This window comes from Lynx rufus, unplaced genomic scaffold, assembly GCF_022079265.1.
Source record: "Lynx rufus isolate CCGP_SWC_20201006 ecotype Redwood Valley unplaced genomic scaffold, mLynRuf1.p SCAF_25, whole genome shotgun sequence".
Classification (NCBI taxonomy): domain Eukaryota; kingdom Metazoa; phylum Chordata; class Mammalia; order Carnivora; family Felidae; genus Lynx; species Lynx rufus.
The window spans coordinates 6855001-6875459 of NW_025814840.1; the positions used below are offsets into that span (position 1 = coordinate 6855001).

The window sequence follows — 20459 nt, forward strand, 5'->3', positions numbered from 1 at the left end:
CAAAACACAGACGCAACCCAAGGGGCCGCGACGAGATGAATGAGTTTGGTATGTGCACATATGGAGTACGCGTCAGCCTTCCCAAGGAAAGGAATGCTGACGTCTGCTACGACACAGCTGACCCTTAAAGCCATCACGCCAAGTGAAAGGGGACCACAGGTTCCACGTGTACGAGGTCCCGAGCGTGGCCAAAATCGCAGACGGAGAAAGTCAAGAGTGGTGGCCGGGGGCCGGAGCGGGGGAGGAATGGAGAGCCAGTGTCTGCTGCGTGCAGCGTCTCAAGTCGCAGAGACAAAGATGTCCTGGGGGCGGACGGTGGCGAGGCCGACGGCTGCGTACAAAAGTGAACATACTTCATGCCGCTGAACTGTGCACTTAAAAATGGCTAAGGTGGTAAATGTTATGTCATGTACGTTTTACGATAATTAAAACAAGATAAATAAAAGATGTTTGTGCTCTTTCAAAGCAATTCTAGATTTGGAACGTTCTCAGTCACATCTTAGAAACGTTATGCTTGAAGCCTATACAGATAAAATATATATCGCTCTGTATATTTAAGGATCCACCAAAGCTGTCTTCAGTTTCCACACTTGGCCAAAACCCGATCTTTGGTTTCTGTCTGGAAGGCCAAAGGGCAGAATGCGTCTTCCAGTGTGGTGTTCCCGGGATCCCCGAGCTGGTGTATGACCACTGAGCTCACCACTCCGCATGGCAACATCAGGAAGGTGAACCAGGCACACCATTCCAGTATTTACTGGTAACATCGGAAGATTCCTTCCAAATGCTGGTGAGCATTCCCAGTGAATCTTTTTTTCTACGTCCATCTATTTTGAGAGACAGAGAGAGAGGGAGGGAGCGTGAGCAAGGGGGAGGGGCAGAGAAAGAGGGAGGGAGAATTCCCAGCAGGCTCTGCACTCTCTGTGCAGAGCCCGATGTGGGGCTCGAACCCATGAGCCATAATATCATGACCTGAGCCAAAATCGAAAGGCTGATGTTTTGTTTTTTTTTTAATTTTTTTTTTTTTTCAACGTTTATTTATTTTTGGGACAGAGAGAGACAGAGCATGAACGGGGGAGGGGCAGAGAGAGAGGGAGACACAGAATCGGAAGCAGGCTCCAGGCTCTGAGCCATCAGCCCAGAGCCCGACGCGGGGCTCAAACTCACGGACCGCGAGATCGTGACCTGGCTGAAGTCGGACGCTTAACCGACTGCGCCACCCAGGCGCCCCAAGGCTGATGTTTAACCAACCGACTGAGCCACCCAGGCGCCCGTTCCCAGGGAGTCTTAGAATAAAAAATCTCTCCCACCCAAACCGAAACTACTTGACGCGTACTTACGACTCACGTAAGTACTTATGTACCTAGCACGTTCCAGAGATGTACCGAGATGCTCAAAGGCAGGACGGGATGGCTGGTGATGACCTGATGCCAGAGGCTGCGTGAGTAAAATCCTGACACGGTGTCCTGCAGGGAGCGGAGTCGACGCAGCACGCTTACTGACGATATCAAAGGCCAAGCTCACTGACTTCATGGCATCCGTAGCTCGAAAGCGAGGTGTCTTGAGCGAGCAGGTGTGTCTCACATGCCACCTGTGCACAGACTCTTCTGTCATTCGTCTCCAGGGAAGACGCTGACACCGGCGGGCGGGCAGTGGAAGTCGAGATGCAGACGGGAGATTTGCAAAACAGCTTGGGTATCTCGAAAGCCAATCACAGCTCTCCACGCCACGCTTCCGGAGCCAAGGCTTAAGGACGCGGTTTTCTCCCCACTGGCCGTGTGAAGGCAGCAGCCGCGTACGGTTCCAGGAAAAAGTCTGCACGAAGGCGGCGATGTCACTTGTGCCCTGAGACCGTCCAGATCCACTCTTTGTCAAGCACTGCAGAGAGCTGGGGGGAGGGGCCGCCCCAACAAACCGTGACATCGTCACCACGGAAAGCGTCAGGTCCAGGGATGGAAGAGGAGGCCGTGACGTGACAAAAGTTTAGCAAGCCGGACACGAGCTTCCCCCCCTCGTGTGTGACGCTGACGACAGGCCCAAGCAGTAAGAATGACTGAAACACAAATACAGCCCCGCGGCCCCTCCGCCCCGTTGAGTCGTTACCTACCCTGCACCACGAACGTTCACAACCCTGAACACACACCACGTGCTAAGAAATTAACTTTCCTGTGCCACGGTGCTGTTACAATCTTAACACTGTAACGATTTCCATAAAATTTCAGATCTCTACTTGAGTGCCAGAAGCCAATTCCAGAACACTTGAGATTTCATTTTGGCAAAACAGGTCCTTTTAACACCCCGTCTGCTGGCACTCGGCCGAAAGGTTCGTTCGGCGCACACCCAGTATTTCTATAAAGCTGACGGAAGGGATGGACGCCCAAATGACAACAGTGGCTATCGACGGGTGACAGATTATGAATAATGATGTTGTTTACGTATTTTCTAAATGACGAAAGGTCAGTGGGGGAGCGGGGGGGTGGGAGGAGGAAGAGGAGGAGAAGGAGAAGGAAGGAAAAAGGTTTTGTAAAGGAAAACCAAACCTGGGTTAAAAGGCAAATGGGGGCCCCTGGGGGGCTCAGTCGGTTAAGCAGCTGACTTCGGCTCAGGTCATGATGTCGCGGTTCGTGGGTTCGAGCCCCGCGTCAGGCTCTGTGCTGACAGCTCAGTTCTGGAGGCTGCTTCGGATTCTGTGTCTCCCTCTCTCTCTGCCCCTCCCCCATTCCTGTGCTGGCTCTCACTGTCTCTCTCTCTCTCTCAAAAGTAAATACACACTTAAAAAACATTTTTTAAGGCCAATGAAGAAAAGCCTGCAGTAGCCAGACTCTGGGGGGGAGGCCATTCAGTGGCCCTGGTGGCCGTGGCCCATCCTGCCTCCATGCCCTCGCACACCTGCCCGCCTAGTGACCTTCTTCCAGAACGGGCCAGCCAAACCCCTGGGGTCCCTGCGCCCAGCGCCCCATTCGGCCGTCCTCCCTGGAGTGCTCCCGAGGGCAGAGCCCACACCTCCCCGTCTGTGGACCTGAGAGCCTCACTCAGCCTCGCTCACGGAGGCCTCGCTCACCGAGGCCGGCAAAGAACGCGGTACCTCCTAGCAGCTGCCAGACCCGGCCGACACCCCTCCGCTTTGCCTGGGCCCCGTGACAGCCAGCCACACTCCCAAAGACCACGGCGAGCGGCCTCACCTGAAGGGACTGACCACTGCAGCCCAGTGTGGTCGGCGACGGGAAGTGCACACTAGATCTTACCGCAGGTCAGCGTGGAACAGCCATCCCTGGGTGACAGCAGCGGCCGTGGCTGTTGCCTGTCGGGAAAGATGCCACGGGGAGGCAGGACACCCAGACTCCGCCAGCCTCCCACAAAGGGCTTAAAACAGAGGAATTTTAAGAACGGAGCGCAGGGGCGCCTGGGTGGCGCAGTCGGTTAAGCGTCCGACTTCAGCCAGGTCACGATCTCGCGGTCCGGGAGTTCGAGCCCCGCGTCGGGCTCTGGGCTGATGGCTCAGAGCCTGGAGCCTGTTTCCGATTCTGTGTCTCCCTCTCTCTCTGCCCCTCCCCCGTTCATGCTCTGTCTCTCTCTGTCCCAAAAAAAATAAATAAACGTTGAAAAAAAATTAAAAAAAAAAAAAAAAGAACGGAGCGCAGCTCCACGAGGCTGCAAACACGGGACGACGGTGCGTCAGGGGCCCAAGACGGGACAGTGAACAAGAGGGGACGCCAGGCGAGCTGGCGAGCGAGGTCCACAGACAGCACGGCGGAGCCTGGGTGGGGGGACGGGCTAACAGCGGGCCATCATCAGGAAGACGCCTCCGTGACTGACTTCCGACCTTCCAGAAAGCCGGCAGTCCCGGGCGCCGGCTGCAGCTAACAACGGGTAGACAGAGGACCGACCGCACAGAGACCTGCTAGGAGGCCGTTCCGTCCATCGTCCCCCTACGAGCACGAAGAAGCGTCTTTCCCAGAAAGTCAGGAAAGCTAACCTACCGCGGGGCAGACAAGAGGCCTGCTGAGGGCAGGAGCGGCGTCCGCGGGCTCAGGGCCGGGTCACCGGCCCCGAGCGGCCACCAGGCGGCACCTGCGCGCGGCGGGTTTTCCCCGGAAGAGGCGCACACCTTTGGGTATGGCAGCCAAGGGCGGCGCGCGCTGCACTGCGCAGGCGCACACCGTCCGTTCTGCCGAACCCCCGCCATCGTCGGCTATTCGGCTTCCAACTTTTCCCTACAGTCGACGAACGGGGGTCTCGAGTATTTCTCAGAATACGCTCCTGGAAGGAGGACTGCCGGATCAAACAGCAGGGAGGCATCCGTGCCGTCCCACTTAGAAGCCACCCTGCATGCCCTTATCTCGAAGGGCAACTGTCACCAGCTCGGGTGAACGACCAGGACTTCTCGGAGGACTCCCCTAAAACAGAGGCCTCTGACATCCACAGACCCATTTTTGGTGCTCCTCAGACGCACCAGTGCCTGTTCCAGGCTCTGTTCCCGCTCTCCTGTGGCTCCACAGAGGGTGAGCCCCCTTCTCCCTCTAAGGTGGCCGGTCCTCCCTGACACCAGCTGTCACTTTGCTTCTCTCATTTCCTCAGGGGAATAACTGCCCCGGGTCCCACCCCTAAGACACAGAAACGACACGTCCCCTATGACCACAAAGAGGCTCCCGGCATGTGTCCGCCCCCACCTTAGCTGGACCCTTCTCACCAGCCCCTCTAACGAGGGGAAGGGCAGTGATAAAGATGCTCAATCATACAACTGTACCTTTTTATCCACTTTCTTAAAAGTGGACCTTTCAGGGGCACCTGGGTGGCTCAGTTGTTTAAGTATCGCCTTGGCTCAGGTCATGATCTAATGGTTCACGGGTTCCTGACATCGGGCTCTGTGCTGACGACTCAGAGCCTGCCTCCTGCTTCAGATTCTGTCTCCAGCTCTCTCTGCCCCTCTCCCGCTTGTGCTCTGTTAGTCTCTAAAATAAACAAACATTAAAAAAAAAAACAAACAGTGGACCTTTCAGAGATCTTCCTGGTGGATTTAATGAAAGCTTTAGCCCTCTCCCCAGAAAAATGCACACACCCAAAATGCTAAGTACGATTTCGGCGGCTTCACGAAACCCTTGCATGGACCCCAGTAAGAGCCTGGGGCCACTCCCAGGGCCTTCACCAAATGGTCAAAACGGGGCTCGAGAAGCCCCCGTGAGTCCCCACCACCCTGCCCCCGCTTCTAAAATCAGTGGAGAGGAAAGCAAACCATGTCCAGGGCCCCGTGGAAACTTGGAACGCGGCCCGCACAACGGCTGGTAACTCTATAGGCCTTTCAAAGGGATTCAGGTGTCGCTACACAAACAGCGGCCATGAAACAAATGTGAAATTCCCAGCCTGCGTACGGCTGGCAGGGCCGCGAAGAAGCGCTGGGCAGGCTGGGCCTGAGCACAGAGCCCACTCCACGGTCACCGACTCCATCACTGCGCGTAACGCACTACCTGGAAAGCTCCGCGTGGGCAGAGACCGGTGTGTTCGCACCCGTCCTTAGCCTTGTCCAGGATGCTAGGCTGCTATCCAGGATTGGGAGGGCTTCAGCCACACCCCGAGGCCACCTGTGAAGATCTCCACGGGGCACCTGGGGGCTCGGTCGGTTGAGCGCCCGACTCCCGACCTCGGGCCTGGTCATGATCTCATGAGCTCATGAGTTCAAGCCCCGGGTGGGTCTCTGAGCTGACTGTGTGAAGCCTGCTTGGGAATCTCTCTCCCTCTCTCTGCCCCTCCCCCACTCTTACTGTCTCTCTCAAAATAAATAAACTTAAAAAAAAAAAAAGATGATGACAAACACACAACATTCTGTGCACTTGGGAACTTAGGGTAAGCAGGCTCAGCTAACGGCCGGCGGGGACCGGTCAGGCTCTGGGATCAGATCCGGAAGAAACACGAGCCAAAGGACAACGGTCCACGTGGTGAAAAATCAATGGTCCATGGCCACCAGGCTGGGCACAGATGACCGTGTCAGGGCGACAGCACCCAGTGGGCAGAAGGAAGGCGCACCCCCTCTGTCAGAGAACACCGTCCGGGTCAGCTTCTGCTGCCCTGTCCCAGGACAACGGACCGCCACAGGCACGCACCCAGAGTGCTCACGTGACCGCACCGTGACGCAGGAGCCGCGACTCCCATCTCACACGAGAGACTGTGCCCCGACAGGCCTTCCACCCCAGTCCACCACCCTGTCACTCCCCAAACGCTCTCAGAATCCAGGCTCCGGGTCCTTGTCTTTCCCAGTTCTCGTCACCGCAAGGCCCCTTGGTCGGGCACCAGCACACGGTGGCTCAGGAACATCCGATGGCCCCACAGATGTGTCCAGGCGGCCAGTCACCCCATCCCCACTGGCTGTGTCTCGGGTGACCAGGGCAGCGGCTCTGCTCCAGCTGGAGGCCACGGACTGTCCCACAGCAGGCTTCTCGTGATGCCCTTTTGGTCCCAAGGCTTCTCCTCCTGCACGGTGGCCTGCCATGCCCTCTGTGGCCCTCAGGAGGGGCCGGCTCCACTTCTCCGGGGCCCCAAGCGCACCCCACCCCAATTCAGGCTGCCGCCCAAACTGTCAGCTCTGCCCCTCCCCTCCCCCCCGCCCCACCACCTCTCTGGCCTCCGCTGCCACCCCCACGACTCAGGACTCAGGACGCTCTGCTCCCCACCCTACCCACAGGACGGTACTCCTCCCCCCGGGGACCTCACTGAGCCTGCGGCTCTGGGGAACTCCGGCCACCTGGCCTGGCAGGACAGTCTCCGCCCGCCCCCCTCTGGGACTCAGGACCGCGGCCCTGCCCTTCGGGGCTGCACACAGTACGCCAGTACCTTTCAGAGACACTGGGGGCCAGGGCAGCACGGGGCACAGCCACGGAGTCCGGCCCTTAGTGCTGTCTCCGTATAGTGGTTCAGACACACAACTACACGGGAGCGGGGAAGGCGGCACTCAAGTATGGTTCTCTTCTCTTAACAGGATAACAAACGTTGGCTGGGGTGCGGTTCTCGAGCCAGTGTTTCCGGGGTCGTGCAACCTGGGACCAGATGACCAGGCTCGGCCAGCCCAAGCTCTCCGTTCAGGCCAGGAAGCCCGGGCTGGCAGGTCGAGGTCTGGCCTGCAGGTCCCCCTGCAAGGGAACTGGGGAAGTGGGGAGGGGAAAGGGGAGAAGGCGAGGGCGACGGAAATGAGAAACGCAAACCAAAGAAAACACACTGAAAGTGGAATTTAGAACTCTGCCAAAAACTGTGGGCTTATAAAATAAACCCTCATTTCTAATAAAGACACTCTAAAACGCTGATGTGCCTTGGATAGAAACCGTTAATCTTCTCCGGGTTTTACATCCCAGCAGATAGCTAAAACTCAGCCACATTTTTATTTTTTTTTAAGTTTATTTATTTAAAGGGGGAGGGGCAAAGAGAGAGAGGGAGGGAGAGAGAAGAGGGCAGGCTCCAAGCTGCCAGCGCAGAGTCCAATGTGGGGCTCAAACCAATGAACCGTAAGATCACGACCTGAGCTGAAACCAAGAGTCAGACATTCAAGCGACTGAGCCCCCCAGGTGCCCCATAAAATGCGGCCACGTTTTCTAAAGACAAGCTGTCAAGTGTCACTATGACTTGCTACGTGCTTGCCAAGTGCCACTCGGTTCCTGATTCCCCTTGGCCGGCTGACCACGCAGCACCCTTCCTCCCACACCCCTCCCTGCTGCCGGAGGTCCCGCACGGAACACAGAAGCCCCAGAAACAAGAGAAAAAAAGAAAACCCAACCCCACCACGTCTGGTGCCGTGTGCACTACCCTAGAGTCTGGGTTACCTTCCCCCTGTGCGGAGCACAGGGAGCCCAGAGCAGGGGCCCCTCCCCCCACCGCCTCCTGGGGGCACCTCCTGCGATGGCACTGATCCGTCAGCGTGTCTGTCCCCGCACTGAGCCCTCAGGGACCCCAGACCACAGCTGGCTCCTCTGTGGGTCTCCAGGCTCAAGGAGGTTCCGGCCCCCAGCAGAGCCCGGGACCACTAGCTCGGGCAAAGTCGTCTTCCCAAATACGATTTACTTATGTGTTCTCCGAGTTACAATCAGAGCCCCAATTTCCTAATAAAATCTTTCAAACCTAACAATTTCTCATTCCACGGTTGTATGTGCAACGTTGTTCCGACAGGGGAAATGCAGCCTCGCTTGCGAACAGAAAACTTCTGCTGTAAAAACAGCAGCCGCCCCCCCCCTTGTGGACATGTGGGTGCCACACGGAGCACGGACACAGGGTGGCTCCCTGACCTCACACAGCTGGATGCAGATACACAATCAGTCCGGTCCAATAAGATTATCTTCTGTCTCTCCACCATCAGGATATGTATCTTCATACACTTTTAATTTGTCTGTGCCTAAATTTTCCCCAAGGGACAAATGATAGACACAAAGCCTTCGCGTGCCCATGGCAGGGAGAGAAGGAGGGGGGGAGACAACACAGTAACAGCACGTCAGGGCATCTCCCGAACACGGGACACGCAACACGGCGCTTCACGCTTCTCCCGAGTCTTGACTTGCCCTCCCGGGGTTTTCTCTCCACCCTGGGTCATCACCCATTTTGGCCACGTCAGAAACACGCACTAGGACAGAAAGCCAACGTCTACTCTGCACGGGCTCAGACACCCCTCTGCTGGCCTAGATACACAGGACCATGTGAGTTCAGTCTCTGCTGCACGACGTGGAAAGCATTTAAAATGTCGGAATCTGCGATCTCCCCACCTGCCTGTAACGGGGGTGCAGGACAGCCGGCCCCTCGCTGACAGCAGGGGTTGTCCAAGAGTGGTCCCCAGGCCAACGGCATCAGCGTCACTCGGGAACACGTCAGGCACAGAAGGTACCGGGCTGTTTCCAGGAAGCCTCCAGGTGATTCTAACACATGCCGAAATCTGGGAATCTTCTGTGTAGGCTGATAAACCTCCGAGGTCATGGGACTGCTCTGCTGGGCTACCCTGTGTGTTTCAACTCTCACGTGATCATCACAGCTACCCACCATGGCCACTCTGGCCATTTTTACCAGCTGGCAACGGCCCCAGACGTGAAGCTCTTTAAACGGCATTCCTCCCCCCTGATGGGCAAATTACTTGTGCCCCACTGCCCTCCTCTTTAAAAAGGGATAATAATGTCCATCTCCTAGGAGATGGAGTCAAGGGCTTCGACGGTCACGAGGTCAAGGGCTTCGATGGTCCCTGGCCACGCGGTTAGGCCTCAACAGAGGTGAGTCCCCAGGATGAACACACCTTCGCCAAAAGGTCTAACGGCCCCCTGACTGCCATCCGCTCGGTTCCAGAGCCCTGATGCAGGTCACGTGGGACCCACACGGGCAGCACCGGGCTCCAGTGTAGAGGTGTCTACAAGCCGCGCCCACCGCAAGCCTGGCAGTCAACAGAGGAAGTCCAGGCTACAAAACCGTGCCTCCGACAGTCCTTCTGGACGGAAGCCACCCAACTCCGGGCACGAGGGCAGACAGACCTCAGGGGAGATACGGGACGAACGCAACAGATAGTAACAAAAGGAGTCGTTAAGAGAAGCTAACATCTACCTTGTGATCAACTTGGGCCGGGCACCAGGCGCCCGACAAGTGATGATCTACGCCGTCAGGACGCTGTGAGGGGTCTGCTGATATCACACCAGGCCACAGACGGTAAAGCCATGATCTGCACCCACACCGGAGCTCCGCTCGCGGACAGAAAGCTGCTAGTTAGCTAAGCGTCCACTGGCCACTGGGTACCACGTTCCCCAAAGCAGTGACTCTGAGACACGTAAACGTAGGCACAAAACCCACCACCGTGGGGCTCGATGCCAGGCCCTCTAAGCCCTGGACAGAAACGCTGGCGAAGCACGCTTGGGGTCCCCGTCCTTCCCTCCCCTCTGATCCGATTCTAGCCAAGTCAAAACTCACGGCACAAGCCCTTCTCTCTTCCCCCAACGCCCCACACACCGCCTCACCCCTGATTCTCTACCATCTGTGACCCAGAGTTCTCTCATCCTTTCTCCCCCACGGGACAGCCAAAGTCTCTGGAAGTAACCACAGTTTCTGTGAAACCCACAAAACCAGGTGGAATCTGGGCTCTGCGTGTGTAGACCAGGAGTGTGGTGTTGCCCCGTTCACTGGTCGCTGATTCACTTTGCTTTCCTGACACTTCTTGGTTACTAGTCCCTAAGAAGCAGGACGAAAGTACTCAGTGTACCTATTTAAAGCCAGCTTCAGGGCACATCTCACACAACATTCACTGAACAGCAACTCTGTTTCAAAATCTGCAAGCCGGCATCTCCCACATTATTCCCTTGCACGCCTCTGAAGCCCCATGGGAAGGCTGTCAGGGGTCTAGGTCGAGGACAGATCCCCAGGGACTCTTCCTTCCTCAAGAAGACTGAGGTGACTGACCCACTCACGTCACTCAAGGCTGCTGAATGGAGAACGGAGACTGAAACAAGATCCATCCCAAAAGCCCGGACTCTGCCCCCCTGAAACGTTGAGACTAAGGGACCGCCCTCCAGGCAACAGATTACCTTTGGGGGGAAAAAATCACCATGACAGAGAAATTTTAAATTCTATTAAGAAGTCGTTTATAAAAGAGGAGATAACCATGTTCATGGATAGAATTACAGTATTAAGATACAAAATGTGCCACTTCTCGCCATGAGAGGCGAGTCCCATTGCCAGGACTTGGTCAAGAACTTGAGGAACATTCCAGAGCCTATATGGAAGAACAGAGGTCCACAGATAAGCAAGGCCCAAGATACAAGAGCCAAGGAGAGGCTCACCCTGCCATGTGTGACACTGCAAAACTCTAAAACCCTGGCAAAGAAACAGACGCGTGACCGGTATAGACTAGAACACCCCAAAACAGACCTCTGTGAAGAATCTCAAAACCCTTATGCTGAGTTTGATGGGAACAGAGTTTCAGCGTGGGGTGACCAAAAGGTCTGAAGGTGGACAGCAGTGACAGGTGCACAACACCAGGAATGTGCGAAATGCCCCCTAACGGTAAAATGGTTAAATGGTTTAAAATGGTACATTTTAGGGTACATTTATGTTGCCGCACCCTAAAAAAAGATTTTTTTTTTCAACGTTTATTTATTTTTGGGACAGAGAGAGACAGAGCATGAACAGGGGAGGGGCAGAGAGAGAGGGAGACACAGAATCGGAAACAGGCTCCAGGCTCCGAGCCATCAGCCCAGAGCCCGACGCGGGGCTCGAACTCACGGACCGCGAGATCGTGACCTGGCTGAAGTCGGACGCTTAACCGACTGCGCCACCCAGGCGCCCCTAAAAAAAGATTTTTAAAAATCAGTGTGCTGAGTTGAAGGGGGCCATCCACAAAAAAGTACCACTCTAGGGTTCCACCTATATGAAGTTCTAGAAGATACAACCACTAAGCCACAGTGGCAGGAAGATCAGTGGTTGCCTGCGTCTGGGGTCACGGTGGGGGCTGGACTGCAAGGGACCCACAGGAAGCTGGGAGTGATGGAAATGCTCTGGACTGCGGGAGTTTCCCAAGTATGCACATCCGCCAAAGCTCATCGAATCGCGCACTTTGGGTGTAGTTTGCCATGTGTAAATTTTCATTCAATAAAGTTTTAAAAATAGGCTTGTGTGCGCATGCGGGAACCCCAAGTATGACACAGGTGGCTCCACGTTCTCCCGTTAAAATGTTAAGGGAAAAAATACAGTATTTAATAACGTGGGAAACACTGGCTCACAAAATGGGAACGGCAAAAAAATACTACTGGATTCCGTTTTTATGCCATATGTTAAGATAGACCTCAAACAAATGAAAGGCCTGACTGTGACACATAAAACTAGGAAGCTGATAGAAGAAAATACAGGATATCTCTGCGACCCTGGGGTAAGGACCCCCGGAGGGCAAAAAGGAATGGGCTACATCAAAACAAAAACTTCTGAAAGTGACCCCTGACAAAGTGGACAGGCAGGCAGCAAGTCGAGACTAGGCAAGAAGCAGCTGCAAATCAACACCAGAGAAACCGACCACAGCTGGTTAAACAAACACTAATAGCCTAACAGATATGTTAAAAGACGCTCAAATTCACGAAGAAATTACACAAACACCCGGTGAAACGACGAGATCCCACCCCGTGGCCCCCCCCAATACTGGTAACATTAGAAAGAAGGCTAAAAGGAACCCTGTCAAGGAAGTGGGGGATCAGGAACCGTCTGGCACCCACATGGCGGATGGGGGGAGGGGGTCACCAGCTCAGCCCCTGGAGAGCAACTGGGCAGCTCGTAGTAAAAACAGGTGTGCCGTTCCTTTCACGCGGTCGTTCCCCTCCCGCACGCACCCGCCCTCGCGGCAGAGGGTCTCGGACTTTCCCTAGTATCACAATCTCCAGACCTGCAGGTCGAAGCCCCAGTGGATGGTGTCTGCCCCCAGGGGTTTCCGATTCCGGCCTAGGTCGGGGCCTGAGAATCTGCATTTCTAGCAGCGGCCAATGGGTGTGGACTTTGAGAGCCACCACCCTCCAGAGGCTGTCACCTGCATCTTCTAAAGAGAGCATACAGGATGTTCATCACAGCTTTGCTCGAGTGGAGGAGAGTGGGCTGCGTGTACCCCGCCAGGGCAAAGAGTAAAAAAACGAGCGAATGCTTGCGGGCAGGGCATGCGAATGACAGCAAAGCACCAGCCAAGCCAAACACGAACGCAGATCTCACCGACAAAGCGCCGAATGAAATTCTTCCGGCTTTTGTAAATGTCTGAACATCACCCTAATAAAAAGGCTCATGTTGAATGAAAAAGACACCGGATGAAATCTACACGGCACGGCCCCGCTCCTGTCAGCTGAAGACACACGCACAAAATAACATCTTCGACAAGGACACACCCGGGAGAGGACGTTCCTGTGGCGGGGAGGCGCGGCGAGGAGACACGAAGGGGAAAAATAGGAGAAAGCAGCTTCACCCAGGAGAGGGTCCAGTGCCAACAGAGAAAGGCCGACTTTGCCGGAAGGTGGAAAAGCAGGGAAGGAGGTCCATACAATGGTGGCCTCAGGGGAAGCCCCCCTGGGGTTTCCACTCGGAGGGGGAGGGGGAATCTTTCTACCGCATAGGCCCCCAGAACCCAGCCGGCTACCGGGCCCTGGAGTCCCCTCTTTGGCATATTCGCTGCTCAACAGGGCTGAGCGGTCGGCTTTTGGCAACGGGGGTGTGTGTCCACACCTGTGTCTTCCCTCCGTGTGCGGGTGTCTCCGCGGGGGAAGCGGGGAGCAGCTTCTTTGTGAAGGTAAAAAGCCTCCGCGACTCAGCCACGCTCGATGAGCACGCACTTCTGTTCCACTGGAACCAGAGCCCAAGCCTCGGTCCGGGCCCACAACCCTCGTCTCCCCCTTTCTTCCCCGTCCCTTCCCGCACCTCCCTGGACTTCCCAGCTCCCACATCCAGACGGTGACAGACTAACTTGGCAAGTGACAAACTTTGCGGCCACGATCCTGGATAAATGACCCTTTCTACTGCTGACCAAGAGCCTGTCACAGAAAGGCCACAACCTTCAGGACCAGGCATGCCATGAACAGTTCTTCCAAAGACACTGGTTGTAGCTACCATCAAGAAAAGGCAGAGAAAAAGCCATCCATGATCTGTCCTGCCCCCCTCATGGGCACACTGGACGCAGCTCTTGTCCAAGGGCCACAGAACAGCTCGGCCACACAAAGCGGTGGAAATGCGGAGGGAACAATCAGAATAAAAATCACCACTGACCGACGTCATGTGAGAAAATGCAAAAGATTCTCTGGCAGCGGCTTTAAGCAAGCAAGCCCCTGCCAGAAATGTGTGACTTCAGGGGGAGAACCGGATGGACAACTGGAGCAGAGGGAAGTAAAAAAGCAGCACAAGCCTGAGCTGGCCCAACACGCCCGCCTCCCCCAAAAGCCCAGGGAGATCACACCCCTGCGCAAACAATCCAGAATCTTTAGTCCCCCAGCACAGTCTTGTCCTTTCCATAGCAGCACTTTTCAATGGTGAGTAAAGGTTTAGGAATTCTAGAGAGTCTTCCTGAAATGCTTCGCATAAAATAAAGTTTCATGCATAAAGCATATTGGATACACCACGGATACATTTCAGTTTTGTAAGAAACGTATGACAGCAGTATGTAGGGGTCCTTCAGATCTTCACGAGATGTGTGAGCAAAGCCTGTGCCCATTTTTCCAGCAGAATACAGGATCTGCCACAATTTGAAAATTCAGGGACTTGACTAGGGAAAAAAAAGGAAAGCGTGGAGTTTTCAAGGTAAAATTGAGTGACTATGGTCAACAAAGGCAATTCCGACTTATGAAAACAAAGTTCTCGGGGCACCTGGGTGGCTCAGTGACCCCCACCCTCCCCCACCACACCGTGGGTTTGAGCCCCACATCAGGCTCTGTGCTTGACAGTTTGGAGCCTGGAGCCTGCTTGGGATTCTGTGTCTCCCTCTCTCTCTGCCCCTACCCCACTTGCGTTCCGTCCGTCTCTCTCTCTCTCTCTCTGTCTCTAAAACAAATAAACATTTAAACAAAATAGAAAGAAAACAAAGTTCTTTAAGTGCCAAAACTTAATGACAAGCCTCTGTTATGGGTTGTTGTTTTTTTTAATTCCAGCTGAATAAGCATTTATCAGGCATCGACAAGTTAGACACTGTGCAAGACGCTTGGGATCTTCGAAGGAATAAGATACTGTGTTAATAACTGTGTCCCTTTAATGTCAGCTTAATCCATCCCTTATGTTAATTTCTTTTTTTCAAAAAAACGCTTACTGATATTTTCAATAGCTTACTAGGAGCACTGAACAGCTACAGAAATGTATCTTACCATTTTATTAAAAATGTAAATTTCTAGCCTGAAGCAGAAATAGAAGGAAAAGACTGACTCCCTGCTTTACATATTGCTATCATTTTCTGCAGAGTAACTAGCTACTTAAACTGTACACGGTGCCAGCTGCCGCCTCCTGCTAGCCAGCAGGTCACAGAGCCGCAAGGCCTCGAAGAAGAGAAACCGTGAAGAAAACCAAAAGATCAGGGCCTCCAGACCCAAAGCAAGATAAGGCAAGCGGAGCTGCTGGGGGGGGGGGGGGGGGGGGAGGTTCCCTCAAAGCTGGAGCCTGCAACGGGAGGGCACGAGCTGCTGCCGCTGCCGGCTGGCTCGCTGGCTGGGCCAAGGCAGGGCTTCGGAGCTGGAAGGCTGCCACCTGCTGAATCACCAAACATCCCCGGGCTTCCCTTGGAGCACTGGCCAGACAGGGACCCATCCTCCGCCCGGCTTCTCCCGCGGACATCCTACCCAACCAGTGAGACGCGCAGCCCTGTCCCCTCCAGCACAGGCCCACGCGGCTGCCAGCCCCCCTGGTGTTGTTGGGGCGGCCTCCCCGGCAACTCCCACCGACCTGCGACGTCCCCAGCGCCTCTCCCCTCTTTCGGCCCACCGAGTCCTCCCCGCGGGACCGAGACGAGTTGGGGGGGGGGTTCACGGCACACCCTGACAGGCGCACCGCTCCACGGCCAGGCAGCCAACCAGAAACACCCCGTCATCCGAGAGAAAAGTAACCTGTCCAAACAGCTGGAAAGGTCCAGGAAGGGAAATGTCAAGGGAGCTAAAACAGCGGACCGACCCCCAGCACGGAAAATAAACTTCCCTTTCACAAAGCAGCCTTCGCTCCAGGTTTCCTAGGCGTGCGCCGCCGAAGTCGGCTCTGCTTGAAGGTGAAAAGAAACATCTGAGCAGCGCCTGCACGGATCCCTTCCACTCCCTCCGGCCACGACTTACACTCGCGGCTCCCGGGAGGGAAACAGGCGTTAACCAGAACGCGCCAGCCTGAATCCGTTGGCTGCACCAGGACGCCCAGCCCGGCCCGCCGGCGGCCGAAAGCCCCCGCCTGGGTCCACACGCCGTCGCCGCCCTGCCCTTGACCAGTCGCCTCGGGGTCGCAGGGACCCCTCGCTCGCGGGGACAGCCGCGTCCTGGAGGGACTGTCCAGTCCCGGCTGCGCTGACGACTCCTCCAGGCCTTGGCCAGTTCCCCCTCAGCCGGCGGGGGCCGCCCCCGAACCTGCAGGCGGTTCTGCGGCCTGGGGTCAGCAGCTCGCTCCACAGGGGAGAGGATCCCACCTGTTATGCAGTCGGGGGGCACCGAGGGGCCGCGGCGGGGGAGAGGGACCCCGAAACCCTGGGCGCCTGACCAACGCTGCGATCGGGGCCCCGAGGTGCCATCTGTCACGCCGCCGCCCGGGGCCGTGGGGGTGGGGCCGTGATTTGGGGGTCGGGCCCTGTGGGTCTCCGGACCCCCGCCGGGTCACCGGACGAGGCGCCTCGCCCCCCGGCCCTTCTGGCCCGCCACCCTCGGCTCGCCCCAACCCGACACAGGCAGCCTTCCAGCCCGCACGCAGCACCCCCGAACGGCGCCCACTGACGCCCCCGCCTTCCTCGCCGCCCCCACCGGGTCCCGGAGCCCCGCAGGCAGCCCGCCCGGCCGAGACCCGCGCCCACCCCCGGGAGCCGCGGCGCGGGGGGGAGTGCCAGCCAGGTGCGCGCGCGGGTCCGCGCGGGCTGAGCTCACGCCCCCTCGCCCCGGAGCCGCCCGCACGCCGCTCCCCATCGGCCCCCCCCCCCCGGGATCGCCGCTCCCACCCCCACCCCCGCCCCGCGGCTCACTTGCACCGGAGTCGCAGCTGCCGCCGGAATTCCGCTCGCCGAGCCCCCCGCCGCGCACCAAAATCCGGGGCAGGGCAGCGTCGGGGCTCCGCAGCGGGATCGCGCTCTCCGGCCGGCTCGCCGTGCGCGAGGGAACCGCAGCCTTTCCCGGCCGGCCCTGCCCGCTCCGTCCTGCCCGTGGCCGCCGCCGCCGCCGCCGCCGGGCCGCTGCCTCGCTGGTGCGAACGCTTCCGACTTGCCACCGCGAGCCTCCGGGCTGCCGAGCATGCCCAGTCCGCGGCCCGCGCCGGCCCGGCTCTCCGCGCGCCGCGATCCGCGGCTCCGGGTGTTCGCGGCGGCCGGGGGGCGGGGGGAGCGGGCCGGGCGGGCGGGGTCGGCGGGCTCCGTGCGGGCGCGTGCGGGACCCGGGCCAGGCTGCGCCCCGAGGGGCAGCGGGCGTGGCCCCTTACTTTACTTTCCAGGAATCGGGGGAAGGGCTCCGGCCTGCGCCCTGGGGGAGGGGGGGGATGTCTGTCGGTGACACCGGAACGGAGCCGAGTTTTACGGTCGGGCTGGGCACACTGCCTGGGGCGGAGCCGGGGCTGGTCAGACCAAGGAACGCAAACTCGGCCGTTCCGCAGGTGGGCTCGGGGGCACGGGTTTGCGAGCCACCCGGAGATTCTGTCCCCCCGACCCCGAGACGAACCCCTGGTTGATCACAAGAAAGGGCGGCTCCTACGTTCCGACCCCTAGTCACACCTCTGCGCGGGCTCGCACCACTCCCTCCCCCACCGCCCCGAACAATAAGGCCGCCCGCGGGCACCCCGCGAAGCCCTTTGGGGCGAGGTAAGCCCGCGGCGCGCAGGCCCCGGGCGGGGACCGAGACCCCGGCCGCCCCGCCCCGAACCCCGCCCCTGCCGCCGCTCCGAGGGGTCGGGAAAACCCGGACACCGGCCGCACTCGGACGGGAGCAGCGCGCATGCCCAGTAGCCCGACCTGGCGCAGGTCGCCCCCAGGAAGGTTTCCCCCGCTCCGGGAGCCCGACCCCCGCGCCCGGGTGAGAGGCGGGCGACGGGGAGAGGTGGCCTGCGGCGCGGGGCCCTCCGTCCTCGGCCGGCCCTCGCGGCACCCCCCGTGGCGGACAGGCGTCCGGGGCCGCGCCTGCCGCGGGGTCGGCCCCTGGGCCAGCGCGGGAGGGGGCGCGCGGCGGCGGCAGCGCCTGGGCACGTGACTGTCCGCGGCGCTGGGGGCAGCCATGTTCCGGCCGGCGGACCGCGGGCGCGAGCGGGCGCCGTCCTCCCCGCCACGCCCTCCCGGCCTGGGCTCGGGCCCGGCCTCGGCCCCGCAGCTCGGCCGTGGGCTCGCGGAGCCGAAGGCGCGCGGCCGGGCTGCGGGGGCGCACGGGCTCTGCCTCCCCGAGGCGGAAGCTGGGGCCGGGGCCCCGGTCCGTGCGGGCGCACAGCCCGGGTGGCGAGCCCCGCCGCGGGCACGCGGCGTCCCCGGGGCCCGTGGGCAGCGGCGTCACCACCCGAGAATCCGTCAGCAGCGCGGGGTGCTGGGCCGCCCGAGCCGAGCCCCCGGGTGCGGCCCCGCTCTCCCGGGGGTTGCGGGGCATGTCACCGCCTCACTTGAGCCCAGCCGGAGGCGGCCCCGTACACATGAAGCAAGGAGAGCGGACCCTCAGCCCGGGAGCGGTCGGGCATGCACCCCGGTGCCCCCCACCCTGCGCCCGGCTCTGTCTCCCCCCTCGACGCCGCCCTGCACCTCCCTGGGAGGCTGAGAAAGTGCCGCCGTCACGGGCGGCTTTAGGGGAGCAACTGAAATTGAGCTCGACATGCTCCGAGTGCCCACTGAGTGCTCACCCCTCCGGGAGTCAGAGCGGCCCCGCTGAGAACTTTCGTCAGTTTGCACCTAAGAGGCGGGGCCGAGGCCTTGCTTGCTTGTGAGGTCACTGTTTCCAAACTCCAGGAATGCCTGAGAGCTGATGGCCGGTTTCTCACAAGTGCTATTTATGCAGTATCCCATAAGCTTTGGACTTCCGGGGGGGGGGGGGGGCGGGGGGGAGAACAAAAAAAAAAAAAAAGAACACGGTTCAAGTGAGCATCTGGTGTAGACTGCTGTCAAGGAGTCTTTAAAATACCCCCTTCGCCCCCCCCCCAAAAAAGTTAAGGTAAACTAAGCTTTGCAAGATGTTAACAGTTCTCGATTATAAGTGGTTTTTCTAGAGCGCTTGCTCACTGTAATTTTGTTCCCTAATGTTCTATATGTTTGCAATTTTTCTTAATAAAAATGTCTCTTTGTAAATTGGTTTCCAAGAGTAATTGTAAGAACTGTGTAAAAGACATGGGGAAAAGCAAGGTATAAAACTATTCCCACTTTATTGCGTTTTCAAGAAATATTTCAGAGAAAGAGTTAGAATTTTAAAAAATGTAAAAAGAAATCGCAAAGGCCACACAATACAAGTAAGTTCTGGGTGGAGCCATGATAAGACCCTTGAGTTGGCTCTCCCTGAAATTAAAGCGAGTTGTGGTCCGTCCGGGGCTACTGTTTCGTGACGCCCACAAAAAAGAAGATTTAATAAAAATAATCGTCTTCAGTCCGCCAGCCCTGAAGAATTTTTTTTTTTTTATCAGAATTGTAATAAGCAACACACTCCTTGGTTGTAAAGCCTTAGGATTCTCAAGCGTATGAGATGTCATAACGTACATTGTTGTCAAGACAACTGAAACAGAAATGAATCCCTTCCAAGTCACAATCTGTCATTGAACTATGTTTAAAATAATACTAAGAGCAAACGCTGGGGAAGGCCCTTCGCGTGCCAGAACAAATATTCTCAAGTCGGTGGTCTAGTTCCAGATGAGTGACCTTCAGAAGGTAACCTAGTTGGTTAAAAACGTGGTGGTTGGGTCCAATTGAACTATTAAGTACTAGCCATCGCTCACCAAACTGCAGTCCAAGTCAAATCGTGTTCAAGAAGCAAGGTGTGACCTTGGCGAGAAGCCTGTGTGTCCGTGGCAGTTTGTCTGGTGGGAAGAATCTGCAGCCATAAAGTCTTGAGTGCCAAGAACGAGACCTCAGGAGCCCCCTCAGCCCTTTAAACTCATCTGGCCTTGGGGGCGCCTGGGTGGGTCAGTCGGCGGTGACAGACTCTCGGTTTCCACTCAAGTCATGACATTGAGGTCGGTGGCATCCGATCAAACTCCACATCAAGGCTCTGTGCTGAGCAGGGAGCCTATTTGGGATTCTCTGTCTCCCTCTCTCTTCCCTTCTCCCCCGCTTTCTCAAAAATGATACATAAACGTTAAGAAGGAAAACAAAAAAGTCCTTAAACTCATCTGGCCACCCCACAGTCTGGTTTCCAAACCAAGGCTGACAGGAAAAGCCAGCTTCAGATGACCAAGCTGATGCCAAGGTTTGGTGCCTTGGGGCTTAGATCCGGGAAGTCTCAAGCCTGTGTCCCCATTCCTTTGCCCACGGCTGGGAATCCTGGACTCAGTGAAGGCTTAGGCTCTGCTATTGGTCAACAAACTACTGGATTTTATTTGCATCTGAGATTCAGGCAGAGATGAACACGTGTTTATTCTGTCCCCTTACCCTCCGGCTTTTTTGCCTTCTGTTCACCCATCAGGAAATGACCACTTGAGAGCTGCTAAGTTTCTTTCTCTTCCAGAAAGTACAAAGAATGACCCCACCTATATTCACTAACCCTTTTGTCTAGTCGAATCCTATTTCCCCAGATTCCTTCTGTCCACTTGAACCCATCCTGTTACTGTTTCCAGGCTCCTCCCCAATTCTACCTTTTTCATAAAAGCCTCTCTTGTTTTCCAGGACACCG

General features: G+C 57.2%; 2 protein-coding genes across 5 annotated transcripts in view; both read right to left on the reverse strand.

The window, feature by feature from the left end:
* SGMS1 (sphingomyelin synthase 1) overlaps positions 1–16715 on the reverse strand; it is a 287713-nt gene extending 270998 nt beyond the window's left edge. For 3 of the 4 annotated variants that reach the window (XM_047088747.1, XM_047088743.1, XM_047088740.1), the window contains exon 1: positions 16646–16714. The gene's annotated coding sequence lies outside the window, so the exon portion shown is untranslated. Of the gene's footprint in view, positions 1–16645 lie in introns of all 4 variants that reach the window. The other variant, XM_047088742.1, reaches the window with a different exon arrangement.
* Positions 1–18239, reverse strand: part of LOC124518589 (basic proline-rich protein-like) — a 27643-nt gene extending 9404 nt beyond the window's left edge. Inside the window, exons 1-4 of the mRNA XM_047088557.1 lie at positions 17417–18239; positions 16646–17135; positions 15762–16260; positions 15487–15554 (exon numbers count right to left, since the gene is read on the reverse strand). Of these exons, the coding sequence (XP_046944513.1) occupies positions 15487–15554; positions 15762–16260; positions 16646–17135; positions 17417–18239 (1880 nt within the window). The remainder of the gene's footprint in view (positions 1–15486; positions 15555–15761; positions 16261–16645; positions 17136–17416) is intronic.
* Positions 18240–20459: the final 2220 nt, after the last annotated feature.